Source organism: Rhinopithecus roxellana, chromosome 5, assembly GCF_007565055.1.
Source record: "Rhinopithecus roxellana isolate Shanxi Qingling chromosome 5, ASM756505v1, whole genome shotgun sequence".
In the NCBI taxonomy this organism is placed as follows: Eukaryota; Metazoa; Chordata; class Mammalia; order Primates; family Cercopithecidae; genus Rhinopithecus; species Rhinopithecus roxellana.
In genome coordinates, this window is record NC_044553.1 from 118,304,508 (window position 1) to 118,321,922 (window position 17,415).

At 43.3% G+C, this 17,415-nt stretch overlaps 1 protein-coding gene across 2 annotated transcripts; it reads right to left on the reverse strand.

The window, feature by feature from the left end:
- Nucleotides 1-1,039: 1,039 nt before the first annotated feature.
- On the reverse strand, nt 1,040-17,400 carry MRPL46 (mitochondrial ribosomal protein L46). 2 transcript variants are annotated; one of them, XR_747875.2, is made up of 5 exons: nt 16,971-17,400; nt 15,434-15,620; nt 14,551-14,724; nt 9,287-9,615; nt 1,040-4,167 (listed from the first exon to the last, which is right to left on the reverse strand). XR_747875.2 is itself a non-coding variant. In XM_010362294.2 (4 exons), exons 1-4 carry the CDS (start codon nt 17,304-17,306, stop codon nt 9,365-9,367), a joined length of 948 nt encoding a protein of 315 aa, XP_010360596.2. In that variant the 5' UTR covers nt 17,307-17,400; the 3' UTR covers nt 9,235-9,364. The 2 variants fall into 2 exon arrangements, 1 of the variants encoding a protein (XP_010360596.2); XM_010362294.2 differs by lacking the exon at nt 1,040-4,167 and having other exon boundaries at nt 9,235-9,615.
- Nucleotides 17,401-17,415: the final 15 nt, after the last annotated feature.

Genomic DNA, 17,415 nt, shown 5'->3' on the forward strand with positions numbered 1-17,415 from the left:
CATGGGAAAACGATAGGATGTTGCTATTACTACCTTTTTTCCTGGCTCTGTCTACCCTTTCACATTTCACCTCTCCTGAATTCCCACACCCTCTTCATGACTCTGCTTAATCCCATTAGCTCACCCTAATGTGTTAATGACTTGGTTGGTGACTTCTGCCTCCCAATATAGCAGCATGTTTGCAGTGGCCTTCAACGCCTTCACTCAATTTGTAATAGGCAGATGGCCACTCAGTGGTGCTCACATGCCAGGAGGTGTGAGGGAAGGGGGAACATGGGCTTCAGGACCCGCAGCACAGCTTTCGACTTGGATGGTCTGGGACGTGTATACATTTGTGTGTGGTGCCTCCCTGTGGACACCACAGGTATTGCCTGGGACCGACCCTGATTGCCAACATCTATCAGCCCCTGGCAGTCCCCACCAGGATTGTGGATGCAACTTTCTTATGTTGTCAGTGAAAAACCCGAGGCCCACATGGGGGTGGATAACTTGTTCAAGATCAAACAGTTCCTTAGGCATTTTGCAAACAGGGATAAGTGATCTGTAATAGCACCTCATAATTCTATAAGCATAAATGCTGAGGCAGAGAGCAGCTTGCCCAAGTCAGTTTCAAAGATAGAAATTTAGATTTGAGGACCAATCCTCAGACCATACATCCACCTAATCTTTTGGGGAGAGACGACCTCATTCTTTCCTGTTTATCCCAGGCAGTGATAGTCCCCTTGCTTCTGAGACCACATGTGGTCTACTATTGCAAAATCTGCTTATGCCTGATGCCCCTTGAAGTCTCCACAAGGACCTGACTCAGCTGAGGGTTCACCCTCCACTCTCCAAATGGGCTCTGCCCAAGATGGCCAGTGTCATCACTGTTGTCATTTGTAATCCATCTGGAGAGGGATGAAGATGTCCCGGAGCCACTCAGTTCATGGACTCAGGGATGCAACAAGCTCTATCTAGAAAAATCCTGGAACAATGGGGACTGGTGGTAGGTGGGGGGGGAGTTGCCACTGTACTCATTCATTCAACAAATACTGAAAACTCTGTACCAGGATTTGGTCCAATAACAATCTGATCACAGTTGGAGGAAAGGCTGTAGGTCAGAGTTTAGAAAATTATAAGGTGAGCTGTGGGCGTTGGCTGAGCATCAGTCAGGGTCCAATTAGGAAAAATTCGGCCATGCCAGGTAGTTCAGAAGACGGAGTTTAATATAAGGAACTAGTTACAAAGGTGTTGGAAAGGCTGAAAAATAAAAACGGAGGATGGTGGGACACCCCAGAGATCAGGAAGTTAGAAGTCACTGCCATTCCCAGGGCTGGGGAAAGACGTGGTGCTCCCAGGAGCCTCGACTACCTGCAGAAATTTGAATCATGAAGGCAGCTGCCAGCAGAGCTGGGCCCGGAGTAGATGAGGAGAAATACCTGGCTGCTCCTCCTTTCAGTCTCTTGTTGGTACCTCTTATGGCCAAATCCAGCTGGAATTCAATTGGCAAAAAAGTTTAAGAAATGTAATTTGCAGTGGTTAGCACCCTCCCCAACATGCACACACACACATATGCACTGCAAAACACAGCAGGGAAAGGCTAGGGAATGGATCTGAGAGCAACAGGCAAATGCCCCAGTGTGTGAGGTGCATGTTCAAGCCTACATGTGATGTGAATGCTCAAGAATAAGCATGTGTATTAGCCTCAAAGGTATGTCTGCAGAGTGTGCTTGTGTGTGTTTTAGTGTGACCGTTCAAGGGTATGTATGTATCAGATGGATAACAAGCTTTATACCTGCGTGTGACAGGAACGAACACCCAAGTGTTTGTGTGTGATGCGAACATTCAAGGCTATGCGTGCATGTGATGAGAATATTTAAAGCTCTTAGGGGATGTGTGTGTGAATGTTCAGGAGGTGTGTGTGTGATGTGAATGTTCAGAGCCGTGTGATGTGATATTCATCCAAGGGGTGTGTGTGTGTGTCTCAGGGAGTGTGTGTGTGTGACAGAGAGTGTGTGTGTGTGTGTGTGAGAGAGAGAGAGAGAGAGAGAGAGAGAGAGAGAGTGAGAGTCTGGTGAGAAGACACAGGGATGGAAGAACAGAGTGCACAGAAATGTTCCCTATATCCATGGAAGGAAATGTGGCCATTTTTCTTTGTTAGGGACAGAAATGTATACTAAACTTACCCCTAATAAACAGACTTTTTCATCCAAATGAGTTTCAAAGTAGCCACCTTAAAAAGTTAAATTCTTACTGTATTGATGCAGCCATGGCCCAGCAAAATTTTGGGGTCTGGTTTCATAGTCCATCTATGTGCCCAACAAAAAGTCTACAATCATTACTCATAATCACATATTCTTATTCCCTGAGGCTAGAATGACCCAACTTAATCACTTAATCATTCATCATTCCCATTGTTGGCTTAACAACTTATCCAAAACCCAAATCTCTCTCCCTTAAAAAAAAAGGGGGGGTGGGGGAATTTGTCCACCCTTGAGGCTAAGCTTCCCTTGCATGCATGCTTTAAAATACAAGCTTCATTGCTGGATAATTAGCTGTTGTGGATGGCAGTGTGCAGGGTGCTACAGAAACTACTAGGAATCAAAGGAATACTATGGAGTCTACAGAATTCCATCATATACACATTTGATTTTTATAAATTCAAACTATTACAGCAGGAATTTTAAAGGTGACACAAACAATACTGTAAACAGTGCAGGCATTTTTATCCACTATTTTCTTTCATGGGCTCCTGCTCTGGAGTTAGCCTGGGATGGATGAAGCGACTCCATCTAGGACTTTGAATGTCTGTCTTTGTGCGAACATCTCACATTTGGTGAAATTCAGAATCCTTTCCATATTCTCCCAAACTGTTCCATTCAAGCCTCTGAGGGATGGGGCACAGACCTGCAGTCAACTGCCCTTCAGGGACAGGGATAGGAATCTTAGTATTTTCTACACCATGGCCCCTAAACACAAGCCAACTGGTTAATCTTGTGCTCAGTCCAAATAAATCATGATTGGTTCCACCTCTAGAAGAAACACTGGCCATGCTGGATTCCCGGAGAGGCCTGGCCAGTCACCAATGTGTTACATTTCTAAAGGATATTTCCGTGGTAACTTTAGTCATAGATGATTTGTGACCTATACAGTGACTTTAGAATCCACCCCTCAGGTAAGATGTGATTCTGCACAAGACATCATGGAACTCATTCTCTTGCCTTCAGACAAAACTACTCTTGAGCTGTCTTGGACAGCTAAGAACTTACAACACTGTAAAGTAATTCCCATGTGCACTGCACTCCAGCCCCACAGAGCTTCTTCTAGGCTTCTCTGGGCTTTGTGCATGTGATTCCTACTCTCCTCTATTCCCTGACTCCCTCCCCTCTCTTCTGAGGCCTGCTCTGAGGCCCTCACAGGGCTGGAGCACAGCGCAGCTCCCTTTGGCTTGTTGACAGGCGTGGTTCCACCCCCACCCTCAGCACTAAACTGAAGATGTTGGCCAAGAGTATTTTGATCTCCATTTTATTCCGAGTGCTTGGCTGTAAAGCAACCTCCTCCACAAATATTTGTTGAAGGGTTAACCGGGATGTTTCAAGAATTCTCTTTGAGATTTTTCTTTGTCATCAAGATTTACTATCTTGTAGAAAATGTGGTAAGGTGATTGACAAACGGAAAACGACTAATCTATTGGACTATTTAGAACTGACCTTATTTTTAATGACATTTGTTCTTTATTTTTAATACTCATGGAGATTCTCACGGACTGTTACCAATTAGCTTTCCCAAATTGAGCTTTAACTGTTGATTTTTGTACTAAGAAGTAGCATCTTCAAAAAAAATTCAGTTTAATATTTAATAATCCTAAATGTCAAGGAACTCTTCCCATGTGTAACTTGTCAAAATTCCTACTGTTGCATTTTAAAGCTTGCTTACTTCCTCTAATTCAGACCAAGATGACTAATCGACGTCCTCTGTGTAAGTCATATACACACTCAAAAACCATGACTCTCATCATTCTCTTCTCCAAGTTCAAATAATTTCAATCCCTTCAGCCTCACTGTTCTCCACGTCAATCCTCTTCATGTTCTCACAAATCACCCCAGTTCAGGCTTTCCAAGGGGTCCATGAGCCTGCAGATTGCTCCTCCATGACCAGTTCAGGAATTCCATGATCCAAAGGCAGGGTCTAGGCAACATGGGACAATGGGTGGCTTTAGAATCACATAGCTCTGGGTTCAAATCCTGACTCTGCTAAGCATTGACTGAGATCTTCACAGGATCTCCTCCCCTGTCCAAGTTTGTCTGCAGATCTAAAAATGCCACACAGGACCAACATAATTCTTAGGTGAGTCAGATTATGTTGTGGACATGCAGGCCTAGCACAAGGCTACATGGAGTGGTCCTAACACATGGCAGTCTGGGTCCCCTCCCCTTCCAAGGGCACAGCGTCTATCTGTGGCACTCCCTGGAGCTGATGCACGGAGGTGGATGGCCATGAGTGCCCCACATCTATCCTGGTTGGCTGCAAGCCAGCTCCGGGGACTCTGCTCAGCCTGAGATAAGAAGCTTCTCCAAGGGCAGCAGCCTAAGGCCAGGCGCCGTGAAGGTTTCCAGAGACAGCCTACTTCTGGAAGAGCAGATGCCAGGCAAACCCTGCCACCTTGTGGTGCTCATGTGTATGAGCCTACTCCAGCTGTCCAGCTGCCTTCCACTCTGGGCCCCCATCTGGTTTCTCGGTCTGGGGATATCCTCTCTCTCCTTTTCTCAGCCTGATCTACCCCAAGGCTTTCTGACCTGGAGGTGTGTCCCAAACCCCTTAGACCCAGGGCGTTCTCAACTTTGTCTATTAGCCCTGTCATGCCCAAAGGCCCTAGCCTCAGTGCCCTCATCTGACTATATTAGGAAAGTTTTACCCTACTGGGCCAAAGGAGAACCTGGGAGTCTCTCTCCCCTACCCACCTTAGCCACTTAGCAGCTACCTGGGGCCTTGTATCTGACACTTGGGCAATCACTGCTCTGTTTGTACTGCCAAAGCATCTGAATAAAACCTGGGGCCAGCTTCTCAGGCCCACTTCAGAGTGGCTTAGGTTAGGGTGGCTGGGATGTATGTGTGCACATGTGCACCTATGCCTTGCTCTAGGCTAGTAAGACCCTCCCTAGCGGTGCCTACCTCCTGACTTGCAGGGGACCTCCCAGCCCCAGCCCCTCAGCTACAGCAGTAATTCAGCTATCTGGACCTATCCCTGAGCCTTTAACAGCACCTATTCTGGCCACAGAGAGAACACTTTCCTCCTTCACTCCCTGTTTTAAGCACCGAGTTGTCAAGGCAGGTGAAAGGTAAATGATAGCCTAAAGTGACCGGCCATAATCCAGGCTCTATGGGCTTCTAGAAAATAAGGCGGAGAAGGGCAGAGGCTGAGGCTACCCTGAGATTTCAGGCAAACAGGCTTTATCTTGCTATGTGTGTTTGAAGCTTAGTGATCTGTGAGCTTTCAATAATTGGGCTGCTGACCTTTCAGCTGCACTCCTTTTCCCCTGTTGGGGTAGTAGAATGGGTCAGCAAATCCATTGTTTTTAGTGCCCATAAGCCTGTGCCTAACAGTGGCTCTGGATTTCCTGGCCCAGGGTGGGACAGAGCTAACATGCCCAACCAGCTGGCTGCGGCTGGCTATGGGACTGACCTGCCACACACCCATTTTGAGATCAGCTGATGGAATCCATTAATGTCCAAATTACTCACATCCCTTTCCAAACAGGTCAGAAATGCTTGGTTGCCACAATGTATAACCTAGAAAAGGTGAGAATGGGAGCTGTAAAAGCTAAAGATGTTACAGCTAAATGAAGGAGAATTCAGGAGCCTAAGTATGTTGGAATGAGGGAAACATTTACTGAGTGTTTATAACAAGCCACACATGGTGCTAAGTACTCTCACATAACTTATCACATTACCTGAGTAGTATCATCTTCATTTTATAGATGAGAAAGGTAAGGTTAAGAACTACCTTTGGGCCGGGCGTGGTGGCTCAAGCCTGTAATCCCAGCACTTTGGAGGCCGAGACGGGAGGATCACGAGGTCAGGAAATCGAGACCATCCTGGCTAACCCGGTGAAATCCCGTCTCTACTAAAAAATACAAAAAACTAGCCAGGCAAGGTGGCAGGTGCCTGTAGTCCCAGCTACTCGGGAGGCTGAGGCAGGTAGAATGGCGTAAACCCGGGAGGCGGAGCTTGCAGTGAGCTGAGATCCGGCCACTGCACTCTAGCCTGGGCGACAGAGCGAGACTCCATGGGGGCGGGGGGGAAGAACCACCTTTGTATACAGGTGTAGGTTTGCATTCTGGCCATACTTCTTACTAGGAAGTAACTCTAAGTAAGCTAACTAACTTGAGTTTATTTCTCATGTAGAAAATAGGGATAAAGATGCCTGCCCTGCTGGTTTAAATAACGACATAGGTTGGAAGTAAGGGTGCTCACACGGCTCTTGGCACTCAGGAGTCACTACACTGTCATCAACAGTAGCAGTAACTTAACTGAGGTCATAAAAATTCAAATCCAGGTTTTCTGACCCCAAGTCTAGTGCTCATGGGGAAAGGAGCTAATTAGTACACAGTTTCTGAAGTCCAATAGGTACAGATGAACATTCCTAACCCCAAAATCCAAAAGGCTCCAAACTCCAAAACTTTTTGAGGGCCTCAAAGACACCACAGGTGGAAAACTCCACACATCAAGTACTTAACACAAATCTGGTTTCATGCACAAAATTATTTAAAATATTGTATAAAATTACCTTCAGCCTGTGTGTATAAGATGCATATAAAACATACATGAATTTCATGTTTAGATTTGAGTCCCATTCCCAAGATATCTCATTATGTACAATGCAAATATCCCAAAATCCAAAAAAACTTGAAACCTGAAACACTTCTGCTCCCAAGCATTTCAGATAAGGGATAACTTTATATCCCTTATAAAGATATAAACCCTTATAGGAGCCAGATTAACAACTAATTATCCTATAAAGTGTTAAGTGTAGAAGGACATACAAGGCATGGAACTGGCCCAGCAGGAAGTAATTCTTAAAAATAAGTTACCATGAAAACAAGTTTGTAAGCAGGGCAGTATTTTCTCTGTAGAACCAGCAAAGGTGAAAACCAGGAGACTGGAAATCATTTGGGAAAACAAGGACCAAGAGGTGGAGGCTAAACCTTAACAACTGAAGGATCCTTACAGTGAACTGGGTGGTCTCTTGTACATGTTACACACACACACACACACACACACACACACACACACACACACAGAGTGGCATTTCTCCTCTTAGGTTGTACAAACACACTTCAAACTGGAACTCCTAATCCCCACAGCACCACACACATTACGCTCTCCTCCCACACTGAGAACATCGCCTCTTATTTTGTTCTCTGGCAATCTTCCGCCAAAGGATACACTAGAAACAATTTTTTGGTCATGTTTGGCAGCCGGTAGAAGATTCAAGCTGGCACTCGGCAAATATAGTTATTTATACTATAATGCTAAAAATCTTGCATTCTGCAATATCACACTCCAAAAATAACAGCAAAGGGGGTTGGGGCAGACCACTCAAAACCTATGGAATTCTGTAATCGGAGCAATAACAAAAGAGAATGAAACCTAATGATGATGCTAATGCAGTACCCCCACCACCTGTACACCAGTCCCCAGCAGCCTTAAATCCTGGGGCTTATACTGCTTCCTGAGATGTAGGTCCTTTGAGATGTAATCTTAGCAGAGATGCATTCCATCAAAATTAAAACTGTGATCCAGGACAGGGCCTTCTTCATCAATTTTTAAAACAAGGTGGGTGAGGTGTCTTCACAGCTTCTTCCATTCCACTCACAGTTTCCCCTGAGAGCTGAACATCACGGAAAGGCTAGCAGTGCTTCTAGAAGCTACTAAACCAGTCCCTACTTGCAATAAAGGAAGGTGCTTCTAGAAAATTTTCAGCTTTTTTTTCAAGCTATTCAATTTTGTCCCTGATCATTTAAAAATATTAATGTTTGGCAGAAAATCTAACATAATTGTGGGTCATTCTGACACCATTTCCCAATTGCATATATGCTACTTCCCACCAAAAAAAAACAATGTTGTTACAGACATGCATGGTCATGAAAATAGCCACCACTTCACTCTGGTGATTCCTTCCCTTCTAGGTCAGAGGTGCCCGTGGCCCTAAGAATATGCAATACATTTCACACACACGTCACTCCAAAACCCAGAAAGTGCATCCCGGCCCTATGGCTGCACCCAGGCTTCACTCCAAAGGTGCCACCGCAGCTCACCACCAGTGCCTATGCCAAGGCACATCTCCCCTCAGTCATGTGGGGGAGAGAACACATGCAGGAGGAAAAAGATTAGCAGAGGAATATCAGAACTAGGCTCCTCAATTTTGATCACAGAAAGCAATTTCCCCGATCCTGGGCAAGAACATAAGGCTGCAGCTGATGCAGAGAAATCCCATTTCACATGCTCACAGCCTGTTTAACCCAGGCCGTCTGAAAGGAAGCCAGGAAGCATCTCATGGGAATCCAGGACTGCAGACTAAAACCACTATTCTGGGCAGACAAAGGTATGCCTGAGGTCCCCATGCTCCTCCACTCACTTAACAAATGTTTACTGAGTGCCTTGTATGTGCCAGGCACTGGGGACCAGTGAGGACCCAAGCAACACACTGAAGAGCCAAGAGCCCCAAAGAGGCGAGGGGCATGGGGTCAGCGTTCTCCTCTAGCACCAACAGGCACATGCAGTATGACTCTGGGCTAAGTCACAGCCTGGCCGTGATTCCTCCATCTGTAGAACGGAGATAAACCAACCTTGCACATTTTACATGACTGTTTCCAAAAAAGTAAGACATGACTAAATTCTTTTTAAAATAAAATGTTTTTAGGAAAGGAGGGAAAGAAGGAAGGATTATTTCCCAGGCTAGATTAAAACACCTTCATATCAAGCACAGAGGGAAGGAAAAACAAACTGGAAATGGCTAAGAAACTACATAGAACTAGTGTTTTCACAAGGGCTTAGAGAAGCTTTCATAGAACTCAAGGCTTTGGGGAAGTCAATTCATTTCCTTCTGTTCTTTCTTCCTGGGCCCAGTAAGTCAGTGAGGCACTGTAATATAATCCAGTATTCAATCATCACCTTGGGGAAAAAAATGGAAAGACACCCTAAGACATAGCTCTCTTCACTGGACCATCAAAGGGCAAATCAGCTGAGACAAACACAGTAATAGACTCATTTATTTCTCAGAATTTAGTTTGCTGCTTGATATTACCTGCGAATGTGAGGCAATCACACAACGTTCTTGAGGCTTCAGACTTGTCTGAGCACCGTCCACAGGCAGCTCAGCCCATCAGAGGTCCGAAAGAAACCTCCTAACTTGGGCCAGGTATTTTGGTTTCAAATAGTCACCCAGCTCGTCCTTAGTGACCCACACATGATGGCCCTTATTCCCGGCCTGGGAAAAGTCTCCAGTTAATAGCAGTGCTTTGAAGAAGAACACCTTGGTCCCGAGGTTACTCTCTGTCTGCACTGCCTGGGGGAACTTGAATTTGTAGTGCCCACAGGGTGCATTTCCTAGGAACTTGGCTTCCATGTTGTTTTCTGAAGAGGGAGGAAAAGAAAAATCACAATTGGAAGGTAAGGATACAGACATCTGTTTACTCTGGCTCCCAAAATTATAGGGGGTCTCTGCAAGATCTGGCCCTGAGGTAAAATCAATCCCTAGGAATAGGACTAGAGCCATTCCTGAAAAGAGCCTCCTCCCCTCTCAATCCAAATGCTTCCTGGCCCATGGGGCCCAGATTCACTGGGTTCATTCCCATGTGCCAAGCTACTGTGTTTAGACTGAAAGTCAGCAGTGCAGTTACAATCACACCCGGGAGTCAGAGCGCCTAGTTTCTACGTTCAGCCCAGCCACTATCTGTTGGTGAAGGACCAGGACATTTGGTCTGTAAAACAAAGTTCGTCCACCCTTAAAAAGGGTGTCACATGGAAAGCATTAAAAAGGACTCCAGTTTTAACTCCTACCAGGTGAAAAAAGTCATAAACAAAGTTAAAGACAAAAACAGATGAGTAGAAAATATCTGTAATCTATAACTAAGGGTTAAAAACCCCAGCATTTCAAAGGATGGGAAAATGATGGGCTAATTACTAAATGGCATCTGAAGAACTGACTAGCCAGACAGGAAAAACCAAGCTGGATCCCATGCTCAGTCCTCACATTAAAATTGATACCATATAGATCAAAGATTTAACAATAGACATTTTCACTTTTCATAAAAAATTTGTTCATTCTGGATGCTTATTTCATGGACATTTAATATTTTCCAATCTTTTCTGTATTTTTTTTTTTTCCGAGACAGAGTCTCGCTTTGTCACCCAGGCTGGAGTGCAGTGGTACAATCTTGGCTCACTACAACCTCTGCCTCCTGGGTTCAAAGGATTCTCATGCCTTAGCCTCCTGAGTAGCTGGGATTACAGGCATGTGCCACCACGCTCAGCTAATTTTTTTGTGTATATTTTTAGTACGGATGGGGTTTTGCCATGTTGGTCAGGCCGGTCTTGAACTTGTGGCCTCAAGTGATCCGCCTGCCTCGGCCTCCCAAAGTGCTGGGCGTATTTTCTAACTACAATAAAAACATATGAGCATTAAAAGAAAATGTAGGATGCTTTCTTAAACCTTAACATATTATTTGAGAGGGCAAGGCCTTTCTAAGAAAGAAACAAAATTTTTAAGCCCAAAAAACAAAAGATTTATATTTGTCTACATAAAAATTAAATCTTTCTGCAAGGAAAAACGAAGCACAAAAAAAGTCAAAGATAAAATGACAAACTAGGAAAAATATTTTCAACACATTCAACAAAGGAATATCTTAAGGTATAAGAAGCACTTAAAAATCAATGCAGATACTCAGAAAGCTGAGGTAGGAGTTTAAGGCCAGCCTGGGCAACACAGCCAGATTCCATCTCTAAAAGAAAAAAAAACCAATGAGGAAAAAAAAACAACAAATTAAAAAGAAAAATGAACCAAGCACATGAATAGCAAGTTTACATGAAAATAAATATCACTGGCCCATAAATACATTAAAAGGTGTTGAATCTTATTAATAATTTAAAGAAATAAACAACAGCATATATCATTATTAGTAGAAAGTTCAAAAACTGAGCTGTACACTGCTTGTGAAAGATAAGGAAAAAACCTGTACTTTCACACATATTTTGGAGGGGTTATAAATTAGTATAACTGCTATTAATTGGCAAGAGGTGTCAATTTAATTGCACATGTCCTTTGACCTAGCAACTCCACTTCTAGACTTTTATCCTACCAGATATGTACTAATTTGCCCATATGAGCAAAGATGAGTGTACAAGGATATTCACTGCAGCTTTGTTTGTAAAAACAGACTGGCTAAACAAACTGCAGTACATACATATTATAAAACAGTATGCTGGTGTTAAAAAAGCTTCAGATAGGTCTTAATAGGCTGATCTGAAAAGATGTTTAAAAGCATATATGAGAAAAAAGGAAGGCACATAACAGTGTACATACATGCTCTGTTATATGGAAAGAAATAAAACAAAACATTTATGCATTTGTATATGCATAGAGAATTTCTTTTTTTTTTTTTTTTTTTTTTTTTTTTTTTTTTTTTTTTTTTTGAGGCGGAGTCTCGCTCTGTCGCCCGGACTGGAGTGCAGTGGCCCGATCTCAGCTCACTGCAAGCTCCGCCTCCCGGGTTTGCGCCATTCTCCCGCCTCAGCCTCCCGAGTAGCTGGGACTACAGGCGCCCGCCACCTCGCCCGGCTAGTTTTTGTATTTTTAGTAGAGACGGGGTTTCACTGTGTTAGCCAGGATGGTCTCGATTGCATAGAGAATTTCTGAGGAGATACAGAAAAACACTATTAATAGAGGTTGCCTCTGAAAAAGGAAAATTACATCTTACACTACATTCACTAGACACTGGTAATTTTTTTTACCACATACGTGAATTGCTTTTCTCATATTAAAAAGTTAAAAAAAACACTACTAGCATTAGACGAAAAATGTATAGATAGTGTGAGATCACATAAAATAAAAAATGTTAGCAGTGGGTATCTGTGAGTGGTAGAATTGTACTGGCATATTTCTTTACACTTCCCTGAATCTTCTAAACTTAATTCCATAAATGCATGTTACTTTTCTATAATCTGGAAGAGATGGATTAAAAATATAAATAAACTAAAAAGAAAAAAACAGCTTATTACAAAGATGAGCAAACGATCTAAATAGGCACTTCACAAAAGAAGAAGTACAAACAACCAATAAACATATGAAAAGATAGCGAATCTCACTAGCAAACAGGAAAATGCTAATCTTAAAGAGAACATTTTGACTCACTAGATGAGCAAAATTTTAAAAGCAACTATTTCATATGTTGGTGAGGTTTACACAAAGAGGCACTCTCAGACACCACTCCTGGAAAACATCAATTGTTATATACATTCTGGAGGGCAACTTGGCTGCACTTATCAAAAACTGTGTGCACACCTTTGAACCATTAATTCTACCTCTAGAAATTCCATCTCGCAGAAATACTGGAAGTGTGCAGCCAGTGGGAAGGAAAGGAGTGCACTTTCACTTTTTCAATATACAGTATATGCTCTTAAAGTGCTTGAGCTTTTCTTTGCCATTTTATATTGTCAGATTAGTAAACGTGTAATAAGTCAATACACTATTTTATATGCATCTATTAAACATAAATACGTCTTTTAATATATTTGATATATTTCTTTTACTTTTTTTATTACAATGGCAATGTTTAAAGGAAAGCATAGTGCTCAGGTGGAACCCCTTTCCACACTGCAAACAGAAGGGGGCGCTAAGCAAGGATCAGTTGTGAATGTTCCACGGTAAGAGAGGCTGAGCACCTGAACACAATGATCCTTGCAAGAAACTCAGCTGCTGACTCCTATGTGATGGCTGAGGAGACGGAGAAAGCAGCAACCTCTCCTCCTACCATATTCCATTCTGTCTTGATGTTTCTCCTGCAGGCCACACAGGCCCCTTGGGAGTCAAGGGAACACACACTGGCTGCTGACATTTCGTTAGCAGGTACTTGTGCTGATGGGAGGGCAGGTAAAGTGGCTGTGCACCACAAAATCCATTTAGTCAACATTCAACAAATGCCTATGTGCCAGGTACTTTGCTGAAAGCTACGATCAGAGCAAGGAACAGATACTGCCCATATGTTCAAGGAAGTCAAAATTATGACTAGGGAGAAAAATGTGTTAGTAAACAATTACAGTGCAATGGCATAAGTGAAAGAATGTGTTCTCCACTAGAACACAAGCTCCTAGGGAGTAGGGTCGTGTCCCGTTCATCACTGACACCCTATATGTCTGTTGCATAAATGGAATAAGGACACACACCAGTGCTATGGGAGCTTAGAGAGGAGTAGCTCTGTCTTCCTGAAGGCTCAGGAAAGGTTTCACCACGTAACATATAATTTATAAGCTGTTTTAAAAACTGAGCAGTCAGGCCAGGAAGGAGTAAAGTATTTCATAAGGGACCAGCAGGCCCCAAAGCAGAGACACATGAAAAACCATATTATTCAAGGAATGCAAAAGGTTTGTTAAGTTTGAACTTGAATTTTACATTAATGAACAGCAAGACAGAAGACTGATGAGACTGGGATCAGGGCAAATAAGATTTGCAGGCCATGCTTGACACTTAGAATTTTTATGGGAAACCTTTTAAGAATTCTATGCAGAGAAGTGACAAGGGATTTGTGTTTCAGAAAGCTCATTCTGGCAGAATTGAAGGGCACTCCACAAAACCAAGGTTAAACTTAACTTGGCATCTAATTTCAATCGCTCAGTATAGTGCTTCTCAACCACTGTAATTTACTCCCGGGTAATATCTGGCCATGTCTAGAGACATTTTTGGTTGTTGCACTGGGGGTGGGGTCGGGGGATGAGGTAGTGCTACTGGCATCTAGTATGTAGAGGCCAGAGATACTGCTAAACATCCTGTAACGCAAAGAATAGCTCCCCAAACTTATCCGACCCCAAACACCAATAATGCCAAAGAAGGGAAACCCTAGTCTAGTGAGAAGTGAAGAAGGTCACAGCTAAAGCTGTCAGAACAAAGAGAGGACTATTTAGAACAGATCACGAGGGACTCAAGGACTTATGGATGTAGGAATGAGGTCAAGGATAATTCTGAGGTTTCAAATTGAGTGAATAGACAAGCAGTAATGCCAATAAGCAGTGCTGCAAAGATGAGACAAGCAGGCTGAGAAAATGGTAGAAATATCAATTTTGAATGTACTAAATTTTAAAAATCTCAGTGGAACAAAGGATTCTCACCTGGTCTTCAAAAAAAAAAAAAAAAAAAAATTCTTACCTGGGTTTTTCTGCCTGAAATTTTTATAAACTTCAAAATTTCCATTAACCTTCCCACCCCCACCCTGAATCCAATTCCCCAGTCAGCCTGTAAATCCTCTGGCTGAGTCTGAAGTGAATTTTGCGGAATTTAGAGGAAGGCAGAAAACCCACCTGAGAGTGTTGCCAGGGCTCGTTCAGCTGTTCCTCGAAGGGTCTCCCCAGGCTGCCACTCTGCCTGGGGCAGTATCCAAACATCCTGGTCTCCAAGCTTCTCTCTGACTAACAGGACAAGGTTCCTGTCTAGCTTCCGGTTCAGGGATGTTCGGTCATTCTTTTCATCAGCTTCTATAGCAAAGGGAGTCAGAGGAGGTAAGAAGACTGTGATCTGCCAGAACCAAGAAGCCTGGAGTTTTACAATCTTCCTTTAAGATCCACAATCCTTGCCCTCAAAGAGCTTAGAACCAAATTACACCTCTGACCCATCTCTCTAGCTCTGACCTCTTCCAGGGAAGAGTCTCACAATCCTGAGGAAACTAAAAGGTAAGAAATCAATAGGTAAACTTCTTTGAATAGCAAACCATATTTTGAGTCTTCAAAAAAGAAACAATGATCATACTATTTCAAACACAACTACTTCATTGGTTTTTATACTATTACTGACTTAACTAGCCCCTACTCTCTGTTCTTCAGTCTTCATCTGTGAAACAAGGAAAACGGAACTCAATCTCCCGCTTTAAGAGGGATTTCACATAAAACACAGGAATGAGTGGAAAAAGGCTTCAATTGCCCCATTCTCAGTCTCAACCTTGGAGTTAAACACAGATAACATTCACAAAGTTTAACTGAGAGAAAAGTCTATTCCAATACCCTTACCTCTCACTCGAAAACAAGACAGACTTTTAAAGTCATATTATGGTAGATATGAGCAACAGAGAAAAGAATATGAAATTACTTGTTACTTAAAACACAAAGCAGGGGCCAAGCAACTGTCTTTTATTTGGGAACCCAAATACCCCCTTTCCCTTCCTTCTTGCTGGCCTAAAAGGATCACAACCTGTTATGCGAGCTCCAGGTTTGAACTGTAGAAATGTCTGCTCCCACATGTCTTCCAAATCTTGCACCAGCAATATATCCTGTTCATCTTGTTCATCATAAAGGTCGGCTTTCTTCTTTGCCAATCGCTGGTTTTCATCAAGAGCACGAAGCTCATGGTCTGAATACACGCTTCTCTCTATCTCAATCTGGGAAAATTAAAAGGGCAAAAAACTACCTTAATCTGGCAAAACTAAAAGAAAAAAAAAAAAACAGGAAGAATAAAATAGAGATATGCCACACTTGGCAGCTGAGAAGTTTATCACCCAACATAACCAGATATACAATCAAAACACCATGCAGAAAGGAAACAGAGGGAAAAAAAAGGTCCTCTGAACTTTGGGCTTGAGTTACATTTGCCAAAAATGTTAGAATATCACTGGGGGTCAAGACTGCTACAAAAACAGACAGCTGGGTTGGGCAATGCCTGCTCACTTACCACAATCCAGTCATGTCAGTCTTTGATCAGAATCTCACTCACCAAGGACTTTCCTGTTCAGGGACCTTCAAGAGGCTGTTCCTTCTTCCTAGAATGTTTTTCCTCACATTCTTTCTTCTGGGAGAGTCCTACTCATCCTTCTGACTTCAATTTAAATAGGACTGTCTCAGAGAGATATTTCTCATATAGAGAAAAACCTGTATTCAGAAAGCCTGAAACATTCTTTGACACTCACCATAAAATCAAAATGTGATGTATTTGTTAAACACTCTTACAGTGCCCTGTATTTTCTTTAACAACACTTATCAGGGTCTGCATTTCGTTGTATGACTATTTGCTTACTGACTGATCCTCTCACCCAACTAGACTGAAGTACTCTGAGAACCAGAGCTACTTCTGCCTTATTCATTACAGCATCTCTATCACTTAGCATACTCTCTGATGCATAGTATGGGCACACTGAATATCTGTAGGGTGAGTAACGAATATTTGTCAAGCGAGCGAATAAATGAATAAATCAAGCAAAAAGCACAGAAGTTTATCGTTCTCAATAGACCAAGACAAAAACATCTCACCCTTCAATCACTTTCTGTAGCGACTTCACACCCTCACAGCCACTATACTGTTTTTGCCCATGCTTCCTCACTTGCCCCTCACACAGATAGCCCCATGAGGTAAAACAGAGCAGGCTTATCATAGGCATCTTACAGATGTGCCCACCGCCTCTTGTATTTCCTTCTTAACATTCATCACATCATAAACACTTTCTCCCTCCAGACTTGTAAACTCCTAGTGACAGGGACCGATTCTTGTTCACCACAGGATCCCTAGTGTGTTGCATGAACAAGAAGTAACTCTCCAAAGAGTTGCCTAAGGTGACAATAAAGACGGCCAATGAAAAGAAACCACTTTTTGTTGAACATCTATGTATCAAACCAAGTCAGTAAGGTAGGTACTATTCTGCGGATAAGTACCGTATACTAAAGTTCAGAGAGGTGAAATTACCCGCTCAAAGTCACGCAGAATAAACGTCACTCTGAACCCTGCATCTCAGTCCCACCTGCTGCAGTAGAGACGCCATCTCTTCCTGCAATGGGGTCAACGGCTTGGAGACTAGAGGTGGCCGCTGCAGGCACAACGCTCCCAACAGGCGCCATGGGGATCCGTTGCTTGAGGATGCGGCTGCAAGAGCCAGGCTGCGAAAGTTTAGACTACCGGCCCAGAGCCTCTCGAACCGCCGCCAGTTCCCCGCCACCTCTAACAGCGTCCGCCTTACGGGCGCCGCCATCTCTCGATTTCCCACAATGCACCGCGGCTCCCAGGCAGCCCTCAGCCGCGGGAGCGGCAAACTAGGGGAGCGTTCAGTCCCGGAACTGCTAGAACGAACCATTCGCATATGGAGGGGTGAGCCCACATCTCAGAACATTAAAAAAGGGAAAGAATCCCCTAGTGAACCACAATGAAAGTCTTATTGAGCATTTAAATGGAAATAAAAACATTCAGTG

Coding starts and splice junctions, on each gene's coding strand:
- MRPL46 (XM_010362294.2), bottom strand. CDS start 17,306: ATGCGAATGGTTCGTTCTAGCAGTTCCGGGACTGAACGCTCCCCTAGT. Junction 15,621..16,970: donor TGGCGTCTCTACTGCAGCAG/GTGGGACTGAGA, acceptor TAATTTTCCCAG/ATTGAGATAGAGAGAAGCGT. Junction 14,725..15,433: donor ACCTGGAGCTCGCATAACAG/GTTGTGATCCTT, acceptor CCTTTGCTATAG/AAGCTGATGAAAAGAATGAC.